Genomic DNA, 27,817 nt, shown 5'->3' with positions numbered 1-27,817 from the left:
CTAACAATGAAACCACATCCTGAAATCAATGTCAATACACACACCAGGGGCAACCATTAACCAATAGGAAGCAGGAGCCGGTACTAAATGCTCCAACCTCTCTTCCTTCTGAGAGGCATTTAGTGCCCTTAGAGGTCCCAGTGGGGTTCGGCCCAGAAGGTCCACAGCAGAGCCCTTGTGGTGCACCCTGACAGTGACCTCGTTTCTTTCTTCCCTGTGCTACTCTCCCCATATCCTTCTCCTGCCTCCAGACATAGCCTTCCAAATAAGTGCACCGTCCTCCAAAAGTGTTAATACATAAATAAAATTTTTCATTTTCTTTCTTTTTTTTGAGAGGGAGTTTCACTCTTGTCGCCCAGGCTGGAGTGCAATGGCGCGATCTTGTCTCACTGCAACGTCCGCCTCCGGAGTTCAAGCCATTGTCCTGCCTCAGCCTCCCTAGTACAGTAGCTGGGATTACAGGCGCCCACCACTACGCCAGGCTAATTTTTGTAACAATAGTAGAGATGGGATGTCATCATGTTGTCCGGGCTTGTCTCAAACTCCTGACCTCAGATGATCCACCCGCCTTGGCCTCCCAAACTGCTGGGATTACAGGCATGAGCAACTGCCCCGAGCCAGAAATAAATTTTTCAAAAGAACCAGTGCCGGAAGAAATAAGATATAGCTAAAAACATCACTATCTGGGAGGAGAGGAGCATAGATATGTAGCCAAAGGGAAAGGGGGCCAAATCAGGAGGAAAGGGGCTGGGACCCAGAGATACAGAGGGCTCGGGAACTAAAAAGAGGTGAAGAGTTGAGACAATGTACAAGGGAAGCGGTAGCTCTGTTGGGTCCTGAGAGCCATAGGCGATCTCTTGACCCAGGTACCCTACAGCTGTACATGGAGAGCCCCTCCAGAGAGCCAAAAGAACCCGACTGCTGTACTCGGGGCATTTCTCCTGTTCTTCCTCCTCGTGCTACACACCTGGAAGCCTTGGCAGTCACTGGGCGGACCTATGTAACAAGGCAGTCAGCTCTAAACATTCTGAACTCCTGACACTGCTTAATCCAGCCTGATCAGGAGCCCCAGACAGCAAAACCCCCGGGGGCCAGGAGGCAGCGAAAGGAGGCTAGAGGCGGCGGGGAGTCAGGAACCTGGGTTCTATTCCTGCCTCTGCCACCCCACAGCCGTGTAATCTCCGGCGTCTTGCTTCAATTTCCTCCCCAAGGTCTTGAGGGATGCCTAGGAGACAAAACGCTTGGGTTTGAACGCAGGCTACACCAAAGCACTACGATGCGGCGTTGGGCGGGTTACTGAGCTCCTGGGCCTCAGTTTCCCTTTCTGCGTGGTATCGTTGTAAGGGTAACCGTTAAAAGCTGTGAGCTAACCCCAGGTGGATGCTAGCAAGCACCGCCGTCTCCCGTCCTCCTCAGGCACAGCCTCTCAATCTCCCCCGCGCGCAACCGGCAGGGGGAGCGGGGGTCCCCGAGGGCCAACCAGCGCCCCCCACCGCGCCGCCGGATCCCGGGCGGCAAGCCGTGACAGCGGCGGTGCATTGTGGGGCTTGTAGTGCGGGACTGGAGCTGGGTGGGTGGGCGCGGCCGAGGCAGTCGCAGCGGGGCCATCTTCGGCGGGCGAGCGGGCTCGGACTGTGCAGCCCGCACCTGTGCCCCTCGCCCGGCCCGATGGCGCCGCGGCCGCTGGGCCCCCTGGTGCTGGCGCTGGGCGGCGCCGCGGCGGTGCTGGGCTCGGTGCTCTTCATCCTTTGGAAGACCTACTTCGGCCGCGGCCGGGAGCGGCGCTGGGACCGGGGCGAGGCCTGGTGGGGCGCGGAGGCTCCCCGCCTCCGCGAGTGGGACGAGTGGGACGTGAGTGCCGGGCCTGCGCCTCCGCGCGTGTGGCCGAGGGGTGTGACCGCGGCCCAGCAGGCGCCGGGAGCTTGGTCGGGGGGGTGAAGGGGGCGGTGTCAGGGGCTTGGCCGCAGCAGTGCAAAGGCTCCGCGCGGGTGGGCGATCAGAATACAGTAACCGAGGAATGGGTGGGCGTGGTAGGTGTGTGCGGCGCCGCAGCACCACGCTGTGGGACCCGGTCGTTCCCGCAGGGGCCGCAGTTTGGAGGGCGCGGCTCGACTCGCGCCCCTCCCGCACCTGCGCAGTGCGCCTTGCCCCGGGGCATGCCGGGAGAAGCCCCGCCCCTCCCGCATGCGGCCGGAACTCCGAGCCTGGCGGAGGAAGCGGGCGCACGAGCCGGAGGAATTGGCCCGAGGCCGCTAGGGAAAGCCACAAGTCTGGGGTTTGGATTTCAGGACTCCCAAGGCAGCTCTCGTCCCCTTCCTCCAGACCATGCCTGTCTGTCCCGGGACGAGTGGAGGGCGGGCCGGGGCGCTCTGGTGCCTTCGGTCTTCCCTCGGGAAGGGTCCGCCGGGAGGCTGCCGGCCGCAGCCCGACCTCCGCTTCCCCGCAGCCCGAGGACGAGGAGGACGAGGAGCCAGCGCTAGAGGAGCTGGAGCAGCGCGAGGTGCTGGTGCTGGGGCTGGATGGCGCGGGCAAGAGCACGTTCTTGCGCGTCCTGTCGGGGAAGCCACCGCTGGAAGGACACATCCCCACGTGGGGCTTCAACTCCGTGCGGCTGCCCACCAAGGACTTTGAGGTGGACCTGCTAGAAAGTGAGCGGACACCCTACCCCAGGCGTCCCCAAACTTTTTACACAGGGGGCCAGTTCACTGTCCCTCAGACCGTTGGAGGGCCGCCACCTACTGTGCTCCTCTCACTGAGCACCAGTGACAGAGGTGCCCCTTCCTGAAGTGCGGCGGGGGGCCGGATAAATGGCCTCAGGGGGCAGCATGCGGCCCCCGGGCCGTAGTTTGGGGACGCCTGCCCTACCCCGTCTCCTCATCTCCTCTGCTTTACCAGTCCTGCATTCTCCACAGGGAAGGAGGCTTCCAAAATGCATGTGTAAGCAGCACTTTCCCCTGTAGGAATCCTTCCCACCCCTTTCTTGGGCACCGGATTCAGTCCAAGCTCTGTGCTCTGACATTTAAGGCCCTTCATAATCGGGCCTCTCCAGCTCAGTAAATACTTGTTGAGTGCCCGCTGTGTGTCAGGCATTGTGCTGAGGGCTTTGTGGGGATCCAGAGATGAGCGCCTCTGTCTCTCACAGCATAAGGGTCAGAGAAGCATAACCAGAAACACTAGGGTGCGGGGTGACCAATGGGACTGTGCAGAGGGACAGAGAGGAACAGAAAGGTGACCCAGGCTGGGGGACTGTGTTGGCAACCATGTGTTCTTAGGATGAAATAAGGCATTTCAAAGGGAAAAGAAGGACATGGTGATACTGAACAGGGGAAACTGAATGAAGAATGGCTGTGTATAGACAGGGCAGGGGGTCTTGAGTTTACTAGACAGTAGGAGTCCTGGCTCCTATCACAGCCATCACTGGCAGTTTTGAACCTATAGGAGAAAGCTAGGAATTGACAAGAGGCAAAGCAAGACAGCCAAGGGAGAACTGAAGAGTACCATTTATTGAGCACCTATGTGTCAGTCCTGTGAAAGGTACATTGTACATGGTCCTTGTGGGGTTTACTGCAGCCTCTTAGGAAAGTTCAGTGAGGAGTCTGGTGCTGAAAGCCAAGGACTTGCCCCGAGAGACCCACCTGTCCGAGCTAGAGCTAAAACGCAGTCTGAGAAGCTGCGGAACCTGCAGGCTTTTCCTTGCCCCTGGCTGGTGGAAGCTTGCAAAGCTAGAAGTAGGGTGCGGTGGGGCTGTGAGCATTGAGCCAGGGCCCAGGAGGCTCTGAGCTGGCCCCTGGCCTCTCCTCAGTTGGTGGCAGCCAGAACCTGCGCTTCTACTGGAAGGAGTTTGTGAATGAGGTGGATGTGCTGGTGTTTGTGGTGGACTCAGCTGACCGACTGCGGCTGCCCTGGGCCCGACAGGAGCTGCACAAGCTGCTGGACAAGGACCCTGACCTGCCTGTCGTCGTGGTGGCCAACAAGCAGGTGAGGGCCGTGGGAGGCCAGCTCAGGCCAGTGGATATCCACTTAGAGATGCTTGGGTAGGGGCAGGGAGCGCTGCCTGGGCCCATTGCCTAGAGAGGGTGGCTGAGATGCTGCCCCCGCCTCTTCTACCTTTGCTCTGTCCTCATCCCTGCCTCTGTCTTCCTTCCTCTTTGCCTCCCTATCATCTTGCACCCTGGAGAGATGAGAAAAAATAATAATAAAGTGCTTGCTATATTCCAGGCATGGTATTTTGTTTTTGTGTTTGTTTTTTTGAGACAGAGTCTGTTGCCCAGGCCGGAGTGCAGTGGCATGATCTCGGCTCACTGCAACCTCTGCCTCCCGGATTCAAGCAATTCTTGTGCCTCAGCCTTCCAAGTAGCTGGAATTACAGGCACGTGGCACCGTACCTAGCTAATTTTTGTATTTTTAGTAGAGGTGGGGTTTCTTTTTTTTTTTTTTTTTTTTAAGATGGGGTTTCACCATGATGGCCAGGCTGGTCTTGAACTCCTGACCTCAGGTGATCCACCCACCTCCCACCTCAGCCTCCCAAAGTGCTAGGATTACAGGCGTGAGCCACCAGGCCCAGCTTGAGGTGGGGTTTCATCATGTTGGCCAGGCTGGTCTCAAACTCCTGACCTCAAGTTGAACCGACCACCTCAGCTTTCCAAAGTGCTGGAATTGTAGGCGTAAGCCATGGTGTCCGGCCCCCAGGTGTGGTTTTGAATAACATTTCTTCTTATGCTTCTGTTGACACTATAAAGTATGGGATACTATTCCCATCTTATAGATGAGCAAAGTTTTGTAACTTTCCAAGGTTGTACATCTTGAGTAATAGCATTGGTCCAGGGATGGTGGCTCATGCCTGTAATCCCAACAGAGGCTGAGGAAGGTGGTTTCTTTGATTCCAGGAGTTTGAGACCAGCCTGGGAAACATGGTGAAACTCTGTCTCTACAAAAAAATGCAAAAAAAAGTAGCTGGGCATGGTGGTGCATGCCTATAGTCCCAGCTACTTGGGAGGCTGAGGCAGAAAGATCACTCTAACCCAGGAGGTCAGGGCTGCAGTGAGCTGTGATCACACCACTGTACTCCAGCTTGGGTGACACAGCCAGACCCTGTCTCAAAAAAAAAAAAAAAAAGTAGTGGAATTGGGATGTCTAACTCTAAAGCTGTACCTTTTCTACTCTCCTATGCCCTTGCAGCTTCTGGCTCTAGATCAGAGAACTAAAGCTGGTAACTGATTAGAGTTAAAACAGGTTAGATAATAACAATAACAGCTAACATTTATTGTGTGCTTACAGTGTACCATACATGTGGTCATCATCTGACAATCATGACCTTACTTCAGCCCTGCAAAAACCCTACAATAGGCCCATCATTACAACTAACTACCTGAAATTACAGCTGGTATGTGGCAAAGCCCAAACTCAAACCCAGATCTTCTTCAAAGTTCCTGCTCTTAACCAGTATACTGTACTCTCTTGAGTGCCAGAGTCACCTTGGGCCCAGGAACCCGCAGTATCACAGACTTGGGTCCCATTCTCAATATCAGGTGAAACTGCCAGAGTACAGAATCCGATCATGTTTCCTGTGGCCTAAACTCAGGTGCCTCTGAGAGCTGTAGGATTTGTTTCCAACCTGACTTGGAGAGAGGCTGTATGTCTTTTTTTTTTTTTTTTTTTTAAGACAGAGTCTCATTCTGTCACCCAGGCTGGAGTGCAATGGTGGTGTGGTCTTGACTCACTGCAATCTCCACAACCTCCACCCCCTAGGTACAAGTGATTCTCCTGCCTCAGCCTCCTGAGTAGCTGGGACTACAGGCATGTGGCACCACACTTGGCTAATTTTTGTATTTTTAGTAGAAATGGGGTTTCACGGTGTTCGCTGGTCTTAAACTCCTGACTTCATGATCTGCCCACTTCAGCCCCTCAGAGTGCTGGGATTGGAGGTGTGAGCCATTGCACCCGGCTGGCTGTATGTCTTTGACCTCAGATTACCCCACCTATTAGGAAACATTTGACAACTATTTATAAATAGGTGACTGTATGTCCTGTCCAAGACAGTTTCCATTTACCACTGTTGTTCTGGTTCTATTAATAGTGCCCACTCTGAGCCTCAGACTACCCCAGTTTGGACCAGGAATCACATCATATCCTATTTATAAACTAGTTTGTAGCAGTTTTGAATCTGTAGGAGACAACATCTAAGGTCCCAGCCGTCTATGAATTGCTCCAGGAAGAATCATTTAATCTTGGGCCAGGGTTGAAATTACAATGTACCATCACCAGCCATGCTGCGTAGTGGTCTCTTGTTTTCCTCCAGCTAGTTTCTAGAGATCTTGTCTGGAAGTGATCCTACTATACCATCTGTCCATGACTGAGTTGACCCTTGGTTATCAAACCAACCTGAGTTGGAACCTGGCTCAGCAGCTTATCACTGTTACTTTAGCTCAGTGATTTCTCCTTCCTGCGCTAATTTTCAAATCAATTAAGTGTAGACTGTGAAAATTAAATAAGCTAGGTATATAAAGGCCTTGTCTACAATGCTTGACTATAGAAAGTGGTGTGTTTCTTGCCACAGTGGTTGATACACAATGAAAAGAGGTTGGTACAAAGGAGAGAGGGTGAGGGAGAGAGCATTGAGTTTAGACCGAGGGGTCCAGAGGCTACTTGGGGGAACTTGGGGCCTGATATTCCCGGGTGTACCCTAAAACAGTTTATTTCACGAATGACAAGGGTGTGAATATGTTAGGAAATGCTGCCAGCTGTGTTCTGATTTCTCTGTCTCACCCAGGACCTGAGCGAGGCCATGAGTATGGTGGAGATGCAGCAGGAGCTGGGCCTGCAGGCTATCGATAGCCAGCGGGAGGTTTTCCTCTTGGCGGCCAGCATTGCCCCTGCAGGACCCAGCTCTGAAGAGCCTGGCACCGTGCACATCTGGAAACTGCTCTTGGAACTTCTTTCCTAGGCTGGAGCTCTCCTCGCCACCTGCCTGTGAAGACCACAGTTGTACCACTGCTGCTTCATTGCCAGACTGGGCCTGGGGCAAGAGCCACATGGCAGCATTTCCCTCCTCCCCTCCTTTCCCTCTTGAGAGCAGGGCCTGGGTAAGGCCAAGAACCATGCAGAAGCCTTCATAGTGAGGTGACCGTGAAGCTGAAGTAGGGAGGTGGGTGAAAGAGGGTGGGGAGGATAATGTCTGGCTCATTCCAGACTGGAATGTGGATCTAGCTTTCCCTTCTCTGTACAGTGGGATGCTCAGTGGGCTCAATCCTTCCCTCCTTACAGCTGAGAAACTAGTGTAGGTGTCAGAAACACTCCTAGAGCCTCAAGGTCTCCCAGTCTAGACTCTTCCCTCCTGATGATGTCATGCCCTTCTCACGTGGGCAGCTTCTGAGTGGTAACACAGCAAGCCTTTGCTCCCAGTCCTGCATTGTACAGCCCCAGCTCTATGTAAATGACTTGTGGCCTTGTGCAATCTCTGCCTCTCTGGCCCCAGGGCCATTATTTTTAAAGGGAGGTGGTTTCCTGATTCGGAGATGCCTTTCCCAGCCTTGGGAGTGTGAAGTGCTAGGATGAACCTGGCGATCCTAGCAAAGAGCTTTCTGAAGACCTCCCTGCTTTTCCCTGAGCCCAGGCCTGGTCTGCCAGCCTCACTTGACTACAGAATAACTGATATTCATCAACCAAACAGAAAAAGTGAAGGCTGGGATTTTTCCCCACTAATCTGGCAACAAGCTGCTGCTCTTGTACTAACTGTGCCAATGACCATGTTTACAGAAGTCAGGGGAAGGAACGAGCCTGTGTCCCTGGGAAGACGGTCAACTGGAGCTAGGTGTTGACCTCAGAACTGCATTTTATTTATTAATTTATAAGAGAAACAGGCCAGAATTCTAGGCTCTGTTTCTAGGTGCTGTTATCAAAACCCCAGATGATAGTGATAGAAAATGTAGAACTTAGGAAAATAGCTGGAATCATGAATGGCAATGAGAGATAACATACAGATGTCAATGGAGACCAAGCTGTAGGCTTCTTCCTACCACCGGGCCTTTGAGGCTGTCGTTGATATCTTAGTACTTTACGAGAACTCACATGAACTGAAACTCTACCACTTGGCCTAGGATGTTGAAAGGCTGCAAACTCCTTCTGGGTAGATAGCAAATGACTCTGAGAGAGGATCTCTATTATATGATCTAGGTAAAAAGATGGGGAAAAAATTGTATTATGCGATCCTAAGGATAGGAATAGCAGACTAGCCAACAGGATGGCCTTGGGTATGTCACTCAGTCTTTCTGGACTCATTTTTTCCCCAGTGAAAGCCAAGTTGGACTGAATTTCTGGACTTCTCATCAGTGCACATTCTGTGGTTCTCCAGCGCTTGGTGATCAGTCCATAAGGACTGGCTGTGTACTGACACTTACTGTTGGTACAGGCAAAGAGGAGCCTGTTGTCTGTTAGGGACCACTAAATAATCGACAACCACAAATGGTTTGTTTTTTTTTTTTAAGGAAAGCTGTCCAGCTCAATTTGCTGTCTGGTTGAGAATAGAGATGTGTGCCTTCATTTCATTTGACATTTACCCAGCATGCCTCCTCAGTTCCACACTGTGACCAGTGCAATAAGAGGAACTATGATAAAAATAGTTCAACAGGCAGGAAGGAAGGTGGGAAATACTGAAGTCCAGAAGTGAGTGCGATCATTGGCAGAGTGGCTGCCGTGCCCTGGGGCTCCATACACATCAGAGTAGAATCACTGTTCTTTAAAGTGCTGGTTCACTTTCTGCAGTAAGAAGTGATTTATGTGCTCTTATATAAAATTTTAAGGAATGACCTGGGTTTTAGAGTAGGCTTTGAAACTTTGCTGGCAGCTTTTCATTTTGTCATTGGAAGGGTAAGAGACTTTTCTCCTTTGTTTATGAACTCCTTATTCTTCAGTGCTTGAAGGTGTTAACAAAAAAAAAAACCTTAGATAACTTTAACAGAGTTTAAAAACTGTTCTGTTTTTGAGCAGAAGAAAGATTCATTAACAGGGTAGTACCTAGGATGGAAAGCAGTTCAGAATGCTCAGTGTGTGTAGGCCATATTTATAGCCAGAGAAATGAAAATGACTTAGATTGTCTGATTGGCTACAGTCTGGCATTTGCCTTATTTGGACATATTTTAGCAGCCTTCAGCCTATGATTGACTGAAGGTTTGGCTGCTGTGATGGCTAAAATTCAGCTACTTGTTAGAACGTGCTTTTAGGTTAGGTTAGGGATTGTTTACACTTTAAATTACAATCACTGTGTACAAAGGCAGCTTTAGAGCAGACTTAATTCAGCTTAGCAATTTCCCCCATTTTGGTCAGCCTCTTAATTTTGAGAGATTGATAATTCCAGGCACTGACACCACCTTCTAGCACTGTCATAAGAGACTTGTTTGATCTCATTATGGAATTCACAGTTTATAATGTTATCAGATTATTCATGTCTTCATGTTTTTGTTACTTTAATCGTAATGAGACCGTTTGAGGTACAAAGGATGGCTGCATAGGTGTATTTAAGACTATAGCACATCAGTGAGGACCTTAGGATGGCTATCAGGAGCATCATACCAAGAAACTGCAATGCATTCCTTAATATGAGTCTCCACAAACCAGACTGATCAGAATCAAACAGCTCAAGTTCAGATGATAAAAATAGTTCCATGGCATTCCAGCTCTGTTGTTCAGTCTTTGTTCAGGGCATAATGGCAACTAAGGACATAGTTCACTATGAAGTAGCTCAATTTTAAAGTTTGATTTTTTAGTTAGCTTGGTAACACAAGTCATAGTTACTGGGATAGCCACTAAAAAGAAACATAAAGATCAGAAAACCTTAAACAGTTAAGCTTGCTATCTACCATTCAGGATGCCTACAAACCAACCATAATGTGTTTCTGCAAACACATTATGTGTTCCTTTTTCTTAAGAAATGTCCTTGATGTGTTTGGTGGCATTATCTACAGAAGTAACAGTCACCACTGCATTTTTTTTTTTTTTTTTTTTTGAGATAGAGTTTCGCTTTTGTCCCCAGGCTGAAGTGCAATGGCACGATTTCAGCTCGCTGCAAACTCTGCCTCCTGTGTTCAAGCGATTCTCAAGCCTCAGCCTGCTGAGTAGTTGGGATTACAGGCGCCCACCACCACACCTGGCTTTTGTGTGTGTGTGTGTGTGTGTGTTTTTTTTTTTTTAGTAGAGATGGGGTTTTACTGTGTTAGCCAGGCTGGTCTTGAACTCCTGATCTCAAGTGATCCACCTGCCTTGGCCTCCCGAAGTGCTGGGATTACAGGTGTGAGCCAGTGCACCTGGCCCCACCACCACCTTTTGAAGCTCTCCGTATTAGTAGAATCAGGGGAAAGGTAAGCACAGCATTCAGTTTTGTTCAGCACCATACACAAGCTCCTAGCTGGGCAAAGGAAATCGAAAGCTACACGAAGTTCCATTAAGTTTTTTGTTGAACACAGATGGCCTCATCCATCCATCTGTGGCTTCTACTCGTGTGAATCTATGTGCTACAAAATTTTTTTCAATTTAGCATTAATTTTAATTTCCATAGAGTTGGCACCCCACTACTGCCAAAACTGAGTCTCCAGGAACACCACTGGGACATTTGATAAGTGGAAACTAATCATCTGTTTGAGGGTAGGTATTAATTTTAGTCCTTGACCTCTGATTATGGGGACTTGCAGGGAAAGCTGTTCATAAGGCAAGTGTGAATTGGGTCAAACAGCAAGATCTGAAGTCAGGACAGAGTAAGCAGATTATCCAGAGACCTAATGTATACCCTCTGAAGCTGGAAAGGCAGGACCACCTGGTAGCATTTCAGCAGGGGTCACTTAATGTTCCCCCCTAAGTCTGCATAGCTCCTAAACAAGGTCCAGTGGGGAACTTGTTTTTATGTGGTCCTTTTTTTTTTTTTTTTGAGACGGAGTTTCGCTCTTGTTAACCCAGGCTGGAGTGCAATGGCACGATCTCGGCTCACCGCAACCTCCGCCTCCTGGGTTCAGGCAATTCTCCTGCCTCAGCCTCCTGAGTAGCTGGGATTACAGGCACGCCCCACCATGCCCAGCTAATTTTTTGTATTTTTAGTAGAGACGGGGTTTCACCATGTTGACCAGGCTGGTCTCGATCTCTTGACCTCGTGATCCACCCACCTCGGCCTCCCAAAGTGCTGGGATTACAGGCTTGAGCCACCGCACCCGGCTATGTGGTCCTTTTATAGCATGCTGTAAGGGTACATAACCACAGCCAGTGAAAAGGGATCCTACTGGATGTAACCCAGTAACATTATATAAGCAATCGCTTGGAATCACATAGGTAGTTTCCAGGTCTTAAATACGTGATGCCTGGAAGCATAGGCATAGGCAGTATTCCTTGCATAGGCATTACCTGGCCAAGTAATAACTAATAAATTGGCATTTATTATTAATTAAAAAGGTCAGGGTACCACTGCCAGTGAGTATAGGGAAGCAAGTAGTAGTGGTGTTTACAATATCAAGGTTAGCATTCCACTCTTCCTTTGGGGTTTCAGGGTGACTCATTGGGAACACAGAGAGATACTGGCATTAATGGAATCATTTCCTGATTTGGGCATTGACTCGCAAACTCAACAGTTACTCCAGTTTCTTGCTAGAGCATTGGCCTTTGCTAAAGCCAGCCCTAGATTATGGTCCCATGGATTTTCCCACAAAGAGAGAGAACGTATTTGGGTGGCAGAAAATTGGAAAGAGAGGGAAAAAGATGATTTTTTATTATTGCAGTGAAGTCCTGATCCACAGTCTAGGGAAAGCTGTTCATATCTAGGATGTCATTTGCTTCTGGGGAAAAACTTACCTGCTTAGCTTTACTGAATAGCTTCCATGTAGTTCCAGGAGTCTGGAGAGGTCCTTTTGAGTTGTGGGATGTGGACCCAAGGTTTGAAGCCCTGAAGTTTTACCACAGTGTGGGGAATGGAAGAACTTGGTGTATCTTTCATTGAGGTTTAAGGGCACTTCTCTGATGTCATCTCCAGAAGATCCAGTCTCAGGTTCCAGATTGTGAAGGGTTTGATTGTCCTCTGTGGGTCATGGGAAGTTTATTTTGTCAAAATACAGTGTGACATAATGCATTGTAGCTTTGTAGTATTTAGTCATATCAGCATTTAGGAGCGTAGGAACTACATAAAGTTCTATTAGGAGCACAAACCGTTCAGTTGAAACTATTTCATAAGGGCTCCATCTGTCTCTTGTAGGAGTGGCTCTGATCTGCTGATCAAAGCCAATGGTTGACTTTCAGATCAGAAAAATAAAAATTAAATTCAAAGCCAATGGTAGTACCTTTGGCCAAGATAATATAATTGATTCAGTTAATTTTGCCAATTTTAATTTTAAAATGTTATTGTCCTTTCCAGAAGACTAAGGGTGAAAGGGACAATGGTAGTGCCATTGTGTTTCTTTCACTTTATTTAGCTGCTTTATAGTTTCTCCAGTCAAATGAATTCCTCTGTCGCTGGAAATTCTTCCAGAGATGCCCCATAAAGGAAAGGAAACACATTTTCTATTTTTTTTTTTTTTTTTTTTTTTTTTTTTTTTTGAGACAAAGTCTCACTCTGTCACCCAGGCTGGAGTGCAGTGGTGTGATCTTGGCTCACTGCAACTTCCACCTCCCAAGTAGCTGGTATTACAGACACGCACCACCGCACCGGCTAGTTTTTGTAGTTTTTAGTAGAGATGGGGTTTCACCATATTGGACAGGCTGGTCTTGAACTCCTTACCTTGTGATCTGCCTGCTTCAGCCTCCCAAGGTGCTGGGATTACAGGTGTGAGCTGCTGAGCCCAGCCAGGAAACACATTTTCTTATAACTCCTTAGCTACTGTCATAGCATCAGCTTTCTTACACAGGAAAGCTTCTATCCAGCCAGAAAACACGCCAGCTGTTACAAGAACATACTGAAACTGAGGGTGGCAGTTGAATGAAGTCCATATGTAAATGTTCAAATGGTCTATCAGGTGGTGATGGAAATATACCACTTGGAGTTTTTATTATCTTCCCAGGATTATGAGTTTGACAAACTAAATATTGGTTATAACCCATTTTAGCAATTTAGTCACACTACCAATATGTTTTATAATTTGAATCATTTTGCTCATTTCATGAGGAATTGTGAAGTGCAGAGCTTTTTTTTTTTTTTTTTTTTTTTTTTTTGGACACAGGGTCTCACTCTATAACCCAGGCTGGAATGCAGTGGTGCAGTCATGGCTTACGGCAACCTCCACCTCCCGGGCTCAAGCAGTCCTCCCACCTCAGCCTCCTGAGTAGCTGGGACTACTGGTATGCACCACCATCCCCAGCTAATTTTTGTAGAGAGGGTTCTACCCTCTTGCCTAGGAGGTCTTGAACTCCTGGGCTCAAGCCATCTGTCCAGCTCAAGTCCCAAAGTGCTGGGATTATAGGGATGAGCCACTACATATGGCCAAGTGCAAAGCTTTTAACAGTGGAAGTTTCAAAGGCTCAGGAAGGACCAGGGAGCCATCTGGGCTCTCCATGAGTTCACACTTAACATTATGTTTACATCTGTCAGACAACAATTTTGGTTTTCCAGATCAGGTGCATTGCACGGTTAGATGGGTCATCAAAAAGGTCATCAGTCTAATGGTGTTCATTCATTGCACATCCTGTTTCAGCACTGTCTGATTTAGCATGAAAATCTGCCAGAGTATTCCCTTGAGATTCAGGTTCAGCTTTGCAGGTATGGGCTTCAATCTTATAAGAATTTGTTATTTATTTCTTTTTCACCTTTACTCAAGATAGCTTGGAACTTAGAGCAATTTGTAATGCCAACAGGATAGTAGCAGGTTCATCCAGTTTAGTCTGTTTTGAATGGAGGCTCCACTAGAAGTGAGAAACCCTCTTTGTTCCTATAACATGCCACAACTGTGGACTACTCCAAAGGCATGTCTGCTATGTAAATAACATTTACTGATTTCCCTTTAGCTGTGTGACAAGCTCAGGTGAGAGCGATAGCTCTGTGGTTGGAGCAGACTTAAACTGGGGAAGAGTCCGCTTTTTTATTAACTCATTTTGGGTTGTAATGACATATCTTGCCAAAGAATAATTTCAAATGATGTTAGTCTACTTGCCGAAACATGCTGGCTTTGACTGGAATTTAATAGACTTTCCACAGCATGTGGAACTTGCAAAAAAAGTTCATTCTCTAAAACCAGCTCAGATGAACCCTTTACCAATCTGGTGGTTGCTGCCACTGCCTTTAAACAATTAGGATATGCCTTAGCTATTGCAGGCCATAATATGTGATGGGCCAATGTTTTCCCAGCTATGTTCTTATGTTCTTTTTTTTGGGAGGGGGGGTGGGGATGGAGTTTTGCTTTTGTTGCCCAAGCTGGAGTCCAATGGTGCAATCTCGGCTCGCTGCAATCTCCGCCTCCCGGGTTCAAGTGATTCTCCTGCCTCAGCCTCCCAAGTAGCTGGGATTAGACATTTGCCACCATGCCCAGATAGTTTTTGGTGTTTAGTAGAGATGGGATTTCACCATGTTGGTCAGGCCGATCTCAAACTCCTGACCTCAGGTGATCTGCCCACCTTGGCCTCCCAAAATGCTGAGCCAAGTTGGTTGTTGAGTAAGAACTCCTAATGCCTGATTGTTTATGAACAAATAAGGTGAAGGGTTCAGTATAATTTGGAAACCCTCGAGCGACCATATCTGTTACTTTCCATCCTGGTTTATGTTTCTTAATTAAACTACGAAGTTCTGAATGAAGTCCTTTTTAAATAGAGCAGTTAATGCCATTTCTGTCCCTTCAGGTTTTCACAAGTAGTGTTTCTAAATGAGCTCTATAATCTGAAACTGCTTCATCTTTCTTTTGCTCTCAAGATTATGTGATTGACCAATCCATTTTTTTGTGGAAAAACCTTACAGATTGAATTTAAAAGATTTTCAGCAACGCTTCTAGTTCCTTTTGGCCCTCCTTTGAGGTTTTGGAGTGGTCTTTGATATCCTGGGGTTGTTTCCATTCTGCTCCTGCCATCCATTTTCGAGCTTCACCAGGTCCCAGTATCATGTGAAGAAATTGGTAACGATCAGGGAGTCCTGGATCACAAGCTCCTATGAGGATTCTCAATTTCTCCGTACATTTTTTGAGTGTTTTCTCTTGGATTAGTTAAGTCTTTATGATGGCTCTAAGCTCAGCTTTATAGACCTTGGAGTAAAAGTGGTTACAGCAGGCAGGGCTCCTTGGCTAGAGAATCTCACTTTGTAAGGCATTTACCAACTTGCCCTTTTTCATTAGCCTCAAGGAGAAGAGGTAATTGAGCAAAAGGGTTATGCTACCCTCAAGGAAAGAAGAAAAAGAGGAGCAGTTGGGGTTAGTGTGCTGCATGAGCCTTTGATTTGTGTTTTGTAAAGAATCTTAGGGAGGCAATTTTAGATTTGTACAATCTTTGAGATGCCTCTACATACCAATCTAAAATGCATCCCATTGGTTTTGTGGAATTTTGGACCATTTCTTTTCTAATGTGCCCCACAAATAAACAATTTTGTTTAAATTAAAATTTCCTCATTGTGGCCATTTTAATTCTAAGTTGTTTCTAGTGAGGTTAGAGTGTTTTTCTAAAAACAAGTTCTGGGTTCATAATTTTGGGAATCTTTTTTCTTTCTTTCTTTACCCTCCCTCCCTCCCTCCCTCCCTCCCTCCCTCTCTTCCTTCCTCTCTCTTTTTTTTAGTCTTACTCTGTCACCACCCCCAGGTTCAAGCAATTCTCATGTCTCAATGAGGATCTTATTTCTTTCTATTTTCTTTTCTTTCCCCTCCCTCCCTCCCTCCCTCCCTCCCTTCCTTCCTTTCTTCCTTCCTTTCCCTCTCTTTTTTTTTTTTTGTACAGTCTTACTCTGTCACCACCCCCAGGTTCAAGCAGTTCTCTTTCTTTCTTTCTTTCTTTTTTTTGTTTCTTTTTTTTTTTTTTTGAGACCGAGTTTCGCTCATTACCCAGGCTGGAGTGCAATGGCGCGATCTCGGCTCACCGCAACCTCCGCCTCTTGGGTTCAAGCGATTCTTCTGCCTCAGCCTCCCGAGTAGCTGGGATTACAGGCACGTGCCACCATGCCCAGCCTCGAGCCACCGCGCCCAGCCTCAAGCAGTTCTCATGCCTCAGGCTTCTGAGTAGCTGCAATCACAGGCATGCACCACCACACCCAGCTAATTTTTGTATTTTTAGTAGAGGGTGTTTCGCCACCTTGGCCAGGCAGGTGAGGTGTTCTGCCCACCTCGGCCTCCCAAAGCATTGGGATTATAGGTGTGAGCCACCACACCTGGCCTCATTTTGTTTTTTGAGATAGATTGTTGCTCTGTCACCCAGGCTGGAGTGCAGTGGTGTGATACTGGCTCACTGCAACCTCTGCCTCCCGGGCTCGAGAGATCCTCCCACCTCAGCCTCCCAAGTAGCTGGGACTACAGGCACACACCACCATGTCCAACTAATTTTTGTGTATATGTATTTTCTGTACAGATAGGGTTTTGCCGTGTTGTCCAGGCTGGTCTCAAATTTGTGACCTCAAGAAATCTTCCGGCCGGGCGCGGTGGCTCAAGCCTGTAATCCCAGCACTTTGGGAGGCCGAGGCGGGTGGATCACGAGGTCAAGAGATCGAGACCATCCTGGTCAACATGGTGAAACCCCGTCTCTACTAAAAATACAAAAAAAAATTAGCTGGGCATGGTGGCGTGTGCCTGTAATCCCAGCTACTCAGGAGGCTGAGGCAGGAGAATTGCCTGAACCCAGGAGGCGGAGGTTGCGGTGAGCCGAGATCGCGCCATTGCACTCCAGCCTGGGCAACAAGAGCGAAACTCCGTCTCAAAAAAAAAAAAAAAAAAGAAATCTTCCTGCCTCGGTCTCCAAAAGTGCTGGGATTATAGGCATGAGCCACCACAACCAACCCCATAATTTTTATATATAAAATTAGCTGGAGTCCCAGAAGGTGGAGTCCCAGACTTCTTGGATTGAAACAAGCCCATTATCTATCTGTATCCATCCAGTTAATTAAGGGATTCAGTCCAATCCAGGACCCAGTCCAGTAAAAATTGCTCAGATAAACTTGGAGAGCTCAAAGCACAAATTCATGGAGCTCAGAATCCTAGAAAGAACTCACTATGATCTCCAGTTGCTGTGAGGGATCAGTGGGCACAATAGACCCTGGCAGATACCTCTGTGTGGTCACTCAGTGCTCCTGGAGGTTACTGAAGTTCTATTTTGGATCTCACTTCTGATACCAATTTGTTAAAAGAAAATTTTTATAGACAAGTTAACAGTTTAATTGAGCAGAAAAGGGTTCATGAATCAGGTGGCACTCAGGACCAAGAGCAATGGTGCAGAATGTGTGCAGGCTGTATTTATAGGCAAAGAAATGGAAAAGACATAGAGATAGTCCGATTGGCTGCAGGCTGGCATTTTCCTTCTTCAGACATGTTTTGGCAGCCTTCAGCCTATGATCGGCTGACATTTGGCTACTTTTATTACAAGAGTATACTGTTAGATTAGGTTGCAGGTTGTTTACACATTAAGTTAGGTTATAATTTACTATGTACAGAGGCAGCTTTAGACCAGACTTAATTTAACAAAGGTCACCTTTGGAACCAGCATTAATTGTTGAGGGGTCCTTTTTTACCCAATTAAGATCTGCCTGTGTCTAATATTTTTATGTAGAACAGTTTTTTGTTTTGTTTTGTTTTAAGATGGGGTTTCACCATGTTGGTCAGGCTGGTCTTGAATTCCCGACCTCAGGTGATCCACCCGCCTTGGCCTCCAAAGTGCTTGGATTACAGGTGTGAGCCACCGCACCCAGCCTGTAGAACAATTTTTAAAGTCAATTGTGGGAGGTAAACTTGAAGAATAAAGTCTCATTATGTCAACTTGAGTTGCTTTTATCAAGACCACTCTCAAAACTTCAGGTCCCAGCAGCACACTGAGGGCACTAAAGGTCCAGCATGCCACCGCTCTCCAATACTGGTACAGAATGTAAGTGTCCTAGAGGCTGTGGGTTGGTGGTCAACAGCTGTGCTCCTCTGGTGGGGCTGCTGGCCTGTCCCTCAGTCACAGTGCCATGGTGCTCATCTGCTTTGGTTTCTACCACATGTAGACTGGGCAAAGTGGGTGAAAAGGCCTTACGAACCACAGCCTGGCTGTGTGGTGCTCTTAGCCACCTGCTTGTGAATAGGACTTTGTGATTCAGGAGCCAAGATCATCTGCTCTTGGGAACCAGTCCAGTCACCTGGAGCTGCTCAGCTCAGAATAATCTAGCCTGGATGATACTGTGTTCCCCCCGCTGCCTCAACCCAACAGCTGCCAACCTAGCTGAGCTTGGGAACAGAGTTAAATGTTTGGGCAGCCCTCATGTTCCAACAAAGATGGATGGAGGGAAGGAAGGCTGTGGACCTGAGGGAGTGGTTGGCACAAACCATGCAGAGTGTCCACTGCTCTCATGGAAGTCTTCACTACACTTACCTGTTGAACCTGTGCCTGGTCACTCACCTGGCACTGGGGGCTTTTGTTCTTAAGTAACTCAGATAAAGCTATGGCTTCTCATTTTCCATTCTCTGACCTATTACCATCCCTTTAAGAGAGGCCACCAGAGATGGCTTCCTGGGATGGGTTGAGGAGGGAGGATCACTTGAGCCCGGAAGGTTGAGGTTGCCTCTGCAGTGAGCCATGATCATGCCATTGCACTCCAGCCTGGGATGCAAGAGTGAGACCTTGTCTCAAAATACCTACAAGACACTCACATAGCCTGGGGGTGGAGGATAGTGGTAGGGAAGGCTTCCTAAAATTCTTTCCTCAACTGGGTAAAGGAAACATCTCAAGGGACCCACCAGCCCCCAGCCTAGAGGTAGGACTAGCATGGGCAAGGCAGGCCCCTTCCAAGCAGTCCAGGGTTCTCAGCGAGCTTCTGTAGAGAGTGAGAGGAACTGCTGTGTGGGAAACAGAGGCAGAGAGGGCAATTGGGAAGAGGCCAGAGGCCGTGCTTAGAAGGGCATGTGAACGTAGCACTTACTGACAAATAGGATGGCCTCAGCCGTGGTAGAGGTGGTTTTCACTGGGCAGACCCGGGGTTTGGCTAAGAGCAGAAAATACAAAATCATCAGAGAAGTAAAATATCTTTATTTTCTTATGTAGAGACTATATTCAAATAAACCACCCACCCTGAAAACAGCAGGTTCTGGCTTTTCCATGAACCCCCAGAAGAATATAAATTAGAGCCTCGATAACAGTTCCTTCCCCAGAGTGGGAAGTATGCATTCGTGTGTGGTGTGTGTGTGTAAAACCTGATTCCACGGGATCTGGCCAGCCCCGCTGGAGCCACACAGCCCTCCTTGCCTTACACCCTGACTCCAGCTTCGGGTCTCTTCCCTGATCCAGGGAGAGGCCTCAGCCTGGGGCAGGTGTGATGTAAACCAGTCACTCAACCTCCATCTTATTCTTCTGCAAAGAATCGAGGAAGTCTTGCCACTCTGCTGGGTAAAAGCGTTTATAGACATTGATCTTATTCCGAATCTGTTTTGGGGTGTCTTGATAGTAATTCTTCTCATCGCGAGCCATGGCCTAAGAAAAGAGAAGGGCTACTTTAAAGAGGGCTAGACAGGCAAAGGCTCAGATCCCAGGTCATCCTGAATTGGGCAGCCATTTGCTAACTATCCCTGAGGTCCAGAATCCTGACCTCAAAGGCTGTAGTGCACCAAGCACAGTGGCTCGTGCCTATAATCCCAACACTCTAGGAGACAGAGGTGGGAGGATCGCCACCAAATCAGCCCAGGAGTTCCAAGGCACCCTGGGCAACCTGTCTCTCTCAAAACAATAACCATCTTGTGGTCCCAGCTACTTGGGAGGCTGAGGCAGCAGGACTGTTTTATCAGCCCAGGAGGTTGAGGCTATGGTAAGCCATGATCATACCACTCTGGGTGACAGGGCAAGACTTGGTCTCAAAAAAAGACCAGGGAGGCCCGAGAGTCCAGTGGGTCAAGGAGCAGTTGGGGCCAGCTGAGGGGCTCGTGACCCATCATAGCCAACTAATCCCACCTGGGCCCAGGGGTCCCATGCAGCCAAATCTTTACACTGTTAAAGGAGGCCAAAAATACAGACTTTCAGCCTGGATGACAGAGCAAGACTCTCAAAAACAAACCAAAAAGAAGGTGATGCAAGCAAAACATTTATCTGAGAGTGAGAGAGGAACCAAGGCCACTCAGTCTGTCCTGGCCATGAGCCGTTCGTTCAAGTTTGGTCACTGTCGATGGGACCGTTTCCTAGAGTCTCTTTTTCCCCCTTTCTTTGCACTGTTTCAGGAAACAGTTGCCGCACAAGCAGATCAAGCCGCGAATGGTCCAGGGCGCCTTCCCAGCCAGCCCAAGTGGCCTGAGCTGCTCACCTTGTAGTCCTCTCCGTGGTTCTCCACCATGTAGCGTACGTAGTCGATGAGGTCCCGAGACAGAGTATTTCCTTTCTTTTCTGGAAGGCTGGCTTCTGCCTCCAGGTCTGGAGTGACGAGAGAAGCGGGGAGACAGGGAATGAGGCTTTGCTTTCTGTGCTCTTTGAGCTGTCCAATCACCCCTTTACCCACTCCCAAGCCGCAAGACTCACTACACCAACCACCTGGGGGTCTTTGCCTCCCCATTCCCAAATTCATTGCTGGAACCTTCTTCAGCCCCTTGGATCTCAGACTCCGTCTCCTATAACCCAATCATCTACCAGTATGCCAAATTTCTGAAAGACAAGTCACTTCTCTCTGGGCCTCAGGTGGGTTTTTAAGGAAGGTAACCAAATTAATAACTTCTACTTAGTGGCAGGTCTCAGGACAGAAATGAAGGCACACACCTGCCCACCGGACAGGGCTCCCTTCCAGCTATAAGTCTCTCAGAGAAGCTCTTGATGTATCATTGCAACCCATGAAATGGGACGGTCTAAATAAATTAGATCTAGAGCTGCCGGGACTGGGGCCTGAAGCCGGCCCAGCACCTTACTAGTGCTCTGTGGGAGGAAAAAAGCCAGGATGTGGAGCCAACTAAAGGCTTCACTTTTAAAATAGGCAGGCAAATCCTACTCCATTTCTCCTCTAGGAAGGAAGAGAAAGAGCTACCTCAGAAAAATGAAGTCATCAAATCATATCCAGGGATTAGGTCCTACTATTGTGTATAGTCAAAATTATTTTTGACATGGTTGCCAGGGGTTAGAGGTAGGGGAAGATGGGAAGTTATTTAATAGGTATAGTTTCAGTTTTGCAAAATGCAAAGGTTTTAGGGACCTGTTGCACCAAAAAATTAATGTACTTTATTCAACAGTACACTTAAAAATGGTTAGGATGATAACTTTCATGTATTTTTTAACCACAACTTAATATTTATTTTTTTAAAATGTTTCTCTTTGACTACAGTAAGTACACATGGCTTTTTATATATAATCCTGTGCAGTAATTCTTTTTTTTTTTTTTTTTTTTTTTTTGAGATGGAGTTTCAATCATGTTGTCCAAGCTGGAGCGCAATGGCACAATCTCAGCTCACCGTAACCTCCACCTCCTGGGTTCAAGTGATTCTCCTGCCTCAGCCTCCCAAGTAGCTGGGATTATAAGCATGCACCACCACGCCTGGCTAATTTTGTATTTTTAGTAGAGATGGGGTTTCTCCATGTAGGTCAGGCTGGTCTTGAACTCCCGACCTCAGGTGGTCTGCCGGCCTTGGCATCCCAAAGTGCTGGGATTACAGGCATGAGCCACCACACCTGGCCAAGTAATTCTTAAGAGAACCACTGAGATAAAGACAGGAACTAAATGAATTCTGTATCAAATGTCTGGCTATTCAAATCCTTTATCTTCAGGAGCTGTGTCAACTCCCTGAAAGGTAAGGGGAAGGAAGAATGAAGAATTCTAGAGTATTCCCACTTTCCTGTAGGGTTTACTCTCCTCTGTTTTAGCATCCACTCTCTGTAGCCTTAATATACATAAAATTGATTTTGTCATTGGAAACATTTATTGAGATGGTAGAATCTCTAAAAATCAGTTCACCCTTAAATTCAGGAGAAGCCGTACACATGCCTGATTTACTAGTTTCTCTTCTATTCTCCCAGGCACCTCGCTACCTTCTGAACATCTCTGACCTTAGTTCACATGGTAAGGTCAGAGTTTAGTCAGTAGAATGCAAAATGACCCAGCTGGGACCCAGTCCAAACTCTGTGAACTTATCCCCTCTTAACCTTGGTTTCTCCATCTGCAAAATGAGGATATCTTAGGGCCCTTCCCAGCTCCAACAGTGCAGGACAGTGACCTAAAGGAATATAAGGACCACACCCACCAGTCAGCACATAGGGCTTCCGCACAAGCTCCTTAGGCCTCTCCTCTACGTCCACCTCCATGACCTTCACCTGCAGAGAACAAAGCCCTTGAGACCAGGACCAGAAGGATCTTTGAAGGAAAGTTATAGACTCCTGCTTATCCCAACACAACTACGTAACCCATAAGAATCCCTGCCCAACGTTAGGCAGAAGTAGGTAACAATGAGAGCTAATGCCCTGGAAACTGCTTTCTCTCTCTCTTTTTTTTTGAGACAGAGTCTCATTCTCTTACCCAGGTTCAAATGCAGTGGCACAGTCTCGGTTGACTGAAACCTCCTCCCGGGTTCAAGCAATCTCCTGCCTCAGCCTCCCAAGTAGCTGGGATTACAATCGTGTGCCACTGTGCCCAGCTATATTTTGTGTTTTGCCATGTTAGCTAGGCCAGTCTCAAACTCCTGGCCTCAAGTGATTCCTCTGTGCCTTTTTTTTTTTTTTTTTTTTTTTTTTTTTTTGATACGGAGTCTCACTCTGTTGCCCAGGCTGGAGTGCAGTGGGGCGATCTTGGCTCAATGCAACCTCTGCCTCCTGGGTTCAAGCGATTCTCCTGCCTCAGCCTCCTGAGTAGCTGGGATTACAGATGCCTGCCACAACACCAGGCTAATTTTTTTTTTTTTTTTTTTTTTTGAGGCAGAGTTTCACTCTTGTTGCCTAGGCTGGAGTGCAATGGCATGATCTTGGCTCACCGCAACCTCCACCTCCCGGGTTCAAGCAATTCTCTTGCCTCAGCCTCCCGAGTAGCTGGGATTACAGGCATGTGCCACCAAACCCAGGTAATTTTTTGTATTTTTAGTAGAAACGAGGCTTCTCCATGTTGGTCAGGCTGGTCTTGAACTTTTGACCTCAAGTGATCCACCCGCCTCAGCCTCCCAAAGTGCTGCGATTACAGGCATGAACCACCATGCCCAGCCTTTTATATATATATTTTTAGTAGAGATGGTTTTGCCATGTTGGCCAGGCTGGTCTTGAACTCCCGACCTCAGATAATCTGCCCACTCTCAGCCTCCCAAAGTGTTGGAATTATGGCTCCCACTGTGCCTTTTACCCCCAACATAATCTTGTTGACAAGGACTTTGTGTTTTGTTCTCTACTAAATCCCCAGGGTGCTTAGGATGTGACATGTTATCAATAAGTAGTTAAACTAGTAAATGGGCTCGCTGAATGAATTTGTCCCATTGCCTTAGGCAAGTTTCTTTTTATTCTTTCATGGCAGAGGATAATGACACTACCATTTCTTGCATAAATGTGAGGCTACGGCCACACGGTTAGTTCCTAAGGCAAGGAGCGTTATACCCATTTTATAGATAGGCAGAGAAAGAGTAATTGCTTGCCTGTGTTCCTTTTGGGAACCTGGATTATTTTAACAGTTGCTGAAGCCTCCACTTGAGGCCGGAAGTTCGAGACCAGCCTAGCCAAGATGACGAAACCCTGTCTCTACTAAAAACACAAAAATTAGCCGGGCGTAGTGGCACACGCTTGTTTGTAATCCCAGCTACTTGGGACGCTGAGGGCGGAGATGGCTTGAGGAGGAGGTTGAAGTCAGGGAAGCCTCAGACCAAGGATGATTGAATAACTAAGAAAAGGTGTAAGTAAAGATCGCCAACTGTTAGGGAGTACTAATTAGGAGAGTTAGGAGTAGAAAAAGATAAATTATGCAAAATATCATTGAGATGCCAACGGGTTAATTTCAGAGAAAAAAGACTGAGTGGAGGGAGTATGGGGAATGTGCGCTAGGGAGGGAGTGTGACTAAGGTGGTAAGGAAACCCTAGATCAACTCGGGAAGGGCCTGAGGGAAGGAATGGGCAGGACCAAGTTCTGAAACCCAGGTCAGTATGGCGGGGGAGGAGTAAAGACGACAAAGGCCGAGACCCTGCCATGTCAGTACCTTTCTCTTACGGAGGGGCACCGCCTTGTTGGGGTCCACAGCCAACCCCATCTCGGCCAGGTTCTGCCGCACCGATTTAGCGTGGTCCCAGGCATGTCGGATGTGGGAGCTACCAGCAAGAGAGACATCGCGGATCCGTCATCTCGCGGGCCGCCCCGGCCGAGGCGTCCCGCCACCCGGAACCCCAGTCCCCTCACCACTCGATCCGCGGCGCTGCCTTCCGTCGAGCATTCCGGTTCAGGCGCTTTCGGTTGACATTGTAACCAAACTTCTGCCTCCGGGTCTTGCCCTTGGCCTTGGGCATTGCGCCGACCACCCCACCAGCAACTCACACGCGGTGCCTCTCACTCTTAGACAGCGTGTAACAAACCCCTTCCGGGGGGCGTGCACAAGGCTTTGCGGGCATTTGGGGAAATGTAGTCCTTTCGTAGCACTTCCTGAGCACTACAATGCCCAGAATGCAACGAGCACTTGCGCCTGCGTACAACGTTCAATATATTCGTTTCCCCGCCCCTTTCATGACCTTCACCGGAAAGCGGAGCTCAGAGTCCCGATTTTTTTCCTGCAGCTGCGTGGCCCGGTCATGGCGACTCCCGGCCCTGTGACCCCGGAGGCCTCCTTAGAACCATCGAAGGCCCCAGTCATTGAGGGATTTAGCCCCACTGTTTACAGCAAGCCAGAGAGTTTCAAGGAAAAATTCATTCGCAAGGTCCGCGAGAACCCGCTGGTACCCATAGGTAAGTGGGTGCTGCAGGAGCTGCACACGGAGAGGACAGTGATGCCGGGGGGAAGGAAGTAGAGGAGGATCAGAGTGCCCGGGGGAGCGGAATGAGCGCGGACGGGAGTAGTGACAAGGGGGCGGGGCGGTGAGGGGCGAAACTGATTGGAGCGGGAGCAGCAAGTTTAGGGGGCGGGATTTGGGGCCTGAACCCGGGAGAACTCTAACTAGGAGGACCTTACCTCGACCAACCCTCTGCGCCCTCCCTCCGCTGTAGTCCAGAGATCTTGGCTTGGGGAAGAGAGACCCAAAGCGGGGAATGATTTGCGGGGCCCGGCCGGCTGTCTCCCAGTTGCTTTGTCCACTCCGCAGGTTGCCTGGCCACGGCGACCGCCCTCGGCTATGGCCTCTACTGCTTCAACCAGGGCCACAGCCGGCGCTCTCAGCTCATGATGCGAACCCGGATCGCCGCCCAGGGCTTCACAATCGCAGCCATCTTGGTGGGTCTAGTTGTCACCTCTATGAAGTCTCGACCATGAGCCCAGGGTCTGGCCTCGAAAGCTCCGCAGAAATCATTCCAGGAGCAACCACTGGCCCTACCATGGCACGTACTCCTTCCTCTCCTTTGAGCGCGCCCTGTGTCGTTGGGGGAGAAAGTGACCCTTTGTGTAACCCTGAAAAATGTTTTCAAAAATCCCAGAATCTGTTGTTTAAATGTTACATACTTCTTAGTTGTGCCACATCTCCCCTCCAGTCTGCTTAATAAAACTCTTAAAAATCCACTTGTAGTATGGTGAATTCAGTCTCACCCCCATGGTTTCAGGTCTTCGGCTTTGGAGGAAACAGACTTTAGACTGGAGTGGCACTTAGAAATCTTGTAGTTTAGCGATTCCCCAACTTTCCTAGTAACAGCCACCTGGGGCACTTTGAAAGTAGAGATTCCCAGATCACTCCTTGAGATTCTAGTTCAGTGGGCCTAGAGTAATGCTATTTGAAAAATACTGATCTAGCCAGCAGTTTTTGAAACTTTCAGTAGGACAACCTTCCTTCAGATGAGACCTCTCATAGTCCGGTCAGAGGCGGAGGGTTCTGCCTTCCACTTAGCACCAGCTCCTCACCCTGCTACCACCTCCCGAGAGCCTGTGGGGCGCCACTGATGTAGACCATACTGGTTCTTGACACAGTACAGAACAGGAAACAGGCTCAGAGAAGCAGTCTGGTACAGTGGAAAGAACACAGTCCCAAAGCTGTCCAGCAGTTTGTGTCTGTGGTGTTTTAGGGTTTTGGAAGAGGAGGCTGAGAACCTGAGCAAACTCCAAAAGAGTTCCTCCTTCACGTCAAGTCTCACACATGTATTCCTGGTCTGTGGTCAGCTCTCCTCCAATGTTGGATTTGAGGACCCAGGTTTTTCCCATGTGTGATTCTACTGTTTTCAACACCAGCTTCAAACTAGCAGAAGGAAAAGGGGGGAGCGAAGACACACCCCTTCTTGAACCCTCAGACAGTCTAGATTTCAGAGTGGAAGACTATACTAGGGCCAACTAAGTTTCTTGCCTCCACCATGTTCTCTCAACTGTGAGACAGATGGTAGATGTAGAGCGTGCACTGTGGTGACCCTTGGCCTCCAGATATAAGGACATGGAATAGTGAGGACTGTTTGTAAGTGGTGTCATGGTGTCCCCCTTCCAAAGCTGCTGAAGTTGTTTCATTTCCTTGGAATGTGACCGTAGGCTGGGTGCTGTGGCTCATCCCTGTAATCCCAGCCCTTTGGGAGGCCAAAGTGGGTAAATCACTTGAGCCCAGGAGTTTGAGCCCAGCCTAGGTGACACGGCAAAGCCCGTCTCTACTAAAAATACAAAGATTGGCCAGGTGTGGTGGCACATGGCTCTAGTCCCAGCTCCTTGGGAGGCTGAGGTGGAAAGATAGCCTAACCCAAGGAAATTGAGAGTGCAGTGAGCCGAGATTGTGCCGCCACACTCCAGCCTCAGTGACAAAGCGAGACCCTGTTTCACAAAAAAAGAAAAAAGAAAGAATGAGTGAAAGATTTGGACACAAAGACATGCATAGAAGGTAATGTGCAGACAGCCGTCTGATGGTGGCAAGACTGGAGTGAAAGGATGCCTGAGGTACCAACAGCCAGAAGCAAGTGGAACAGACCCTGCCCCAGCCGCTTCAGAGGGAGCACGGCCCTGCCACCCCTGGATTTCAGATTTCAGGTTTCAAGGACTATGAGACAATAAACTTCTGTTGTAAGCTAGCTAGTTTGTGTACTTTGTTACAGAAGCCCTGCGAAGCGAATATTTACTGGCTATTACTCAAATCTTTTTAAACACCCTGCAGGTCAGGAATGTCCTGTTTGCAAACTCTGCTGAAGGGGAAGAAGGTGTGGTCATTGGTTGTTTATCCCAAATCCACAGATGGGCCCCGCTGATGGAGGAAGCGAAATATGCTGGGACCCTCTGCCTCCACATCCAGAGGGGTCCCAGCCAACCCTGAGGAAGGGAGTCTCGTGGGTCTTCGAGACTGTTACCCAGGCTCAGGAGGAAGCTCCAGTCTTGCTTTTCCCTCCCACTACAAGCCGCTTCCCCTCTGGGGACCTTGGTGTCCTTGGCTGTATGATGAGAATAACGGAATTTACCTCACAGACTTAAGGATCGAGGTTACAACAGCGTTCTACAAGAAGCTGTCTTTCCTCCTGGGGATCACAGACAGCTTGGGGCCCCCACTTGGCTGGGAAATGGGGAGACAGTCTCGCCTTCTCTCAAGACCATGAAGCTGGGAAGGTTCTAAGCACAAACTGAGCCCTGACACCAGTTGCGGCTTCCAGAGAAATGAGAATGATAATAAATAAGTGTAAAAAGAG

General features: G+C 48.4%; 3 protein-coding genes across 3 annotated transcripts; 2 read left to right on the top strand and 1 right to left on the bottom strand.

The window, feature by feature from the left end:
• Window positions 1-1,587: 1,587 nt before the first annotated feature.
• Window positions 1,588-15,540, top strand: ARL10 (ARF like GTPase 10). The gene is made up of 4 exons (XM_039460377.2): window positions 1,588-1,851; window positions 2,447-2,648; window positions 3,803-3,978; window positions 6,770-15,540. The coding sequence occupies exons 1-4, from the start codon at window positions 1,669-1,671 to the stop codon at window positions 6,941-6,943; spliced, it is 735 nt and encodes a 244-aa protein (XP_039316311.1). The 5' UTR covers window positions 1,588-1,668; the 3' UTR covers window positions 6,944-15,540.
• A 3,577-nt stretch (window positions 15,541-19,117) lies between these two features.
• NOP16 (NOP16 nucleolar protein) lies at window positions 19,118-24,733 on the bottom strand. The gene is made up of 5 exons (XM_003936122.4): window positions 24,434-24,733; window positions 24,237-24,345; window positions 22,314-22,383; window positions 20,399-20,505; window positions 19,118-19,578 (listed from the first exon to the last, which is right to left on the bottom strand). The coding sequence occupies exons 1-5, from the start codon at window positions 24,538-24,540 to the stop codon at window positions 19,435-19,437; spliced, it is 537 nt and encodes a 178-aa protein (XP_003936171.1). The 5' UTR covers window positions 24,541-24,733; the 3' UTR covers window positions 19,118-19,434.
• A 7-nt stretch (window positions 24,734-24,740) lies between these two features.
• Window positions 24,741-25,736, top strand: HIGD2A (HIG1 hypoxia inducible domain family member 2A). Its single transcript, XM_039460376.2, has 2 exons — window positions 24,741-24,973; window positions 25,327-25,736. The coding sequence occupies exons 1-2, from the start codon at window positions 24,820-24,822 to the stop codon at window positions 25,491-25,493; spliced, it is 321 nt and encodes a 106-aa protein (XP_039316310.1). The 5' UTR covers window positions 24,741-24,819; the 3' UTR covers window positions 25,494-25,736.
• The last annotated feature ends 2,081 nt before the right edge of the window (window positions 25,737-27,817 follow it).

Source organism: Saimiri boliviensis, chromosome 20, assembly GCF_048565385.1.
Source record: "Saimiri boliviensis isolate mSaiBol1 chromosome 20, mSaiBol1.pri, whole genome shotgun sequence".
Lineage (NCBI taxonomy): Eukaryota > Metazoa > Chordata > Mammalia > Primates > Cebidae > Saimiri > Saimiri boliviensis.
This window is presented reverse-complemented; position numbering and strand designations above follow the sequence as displayed.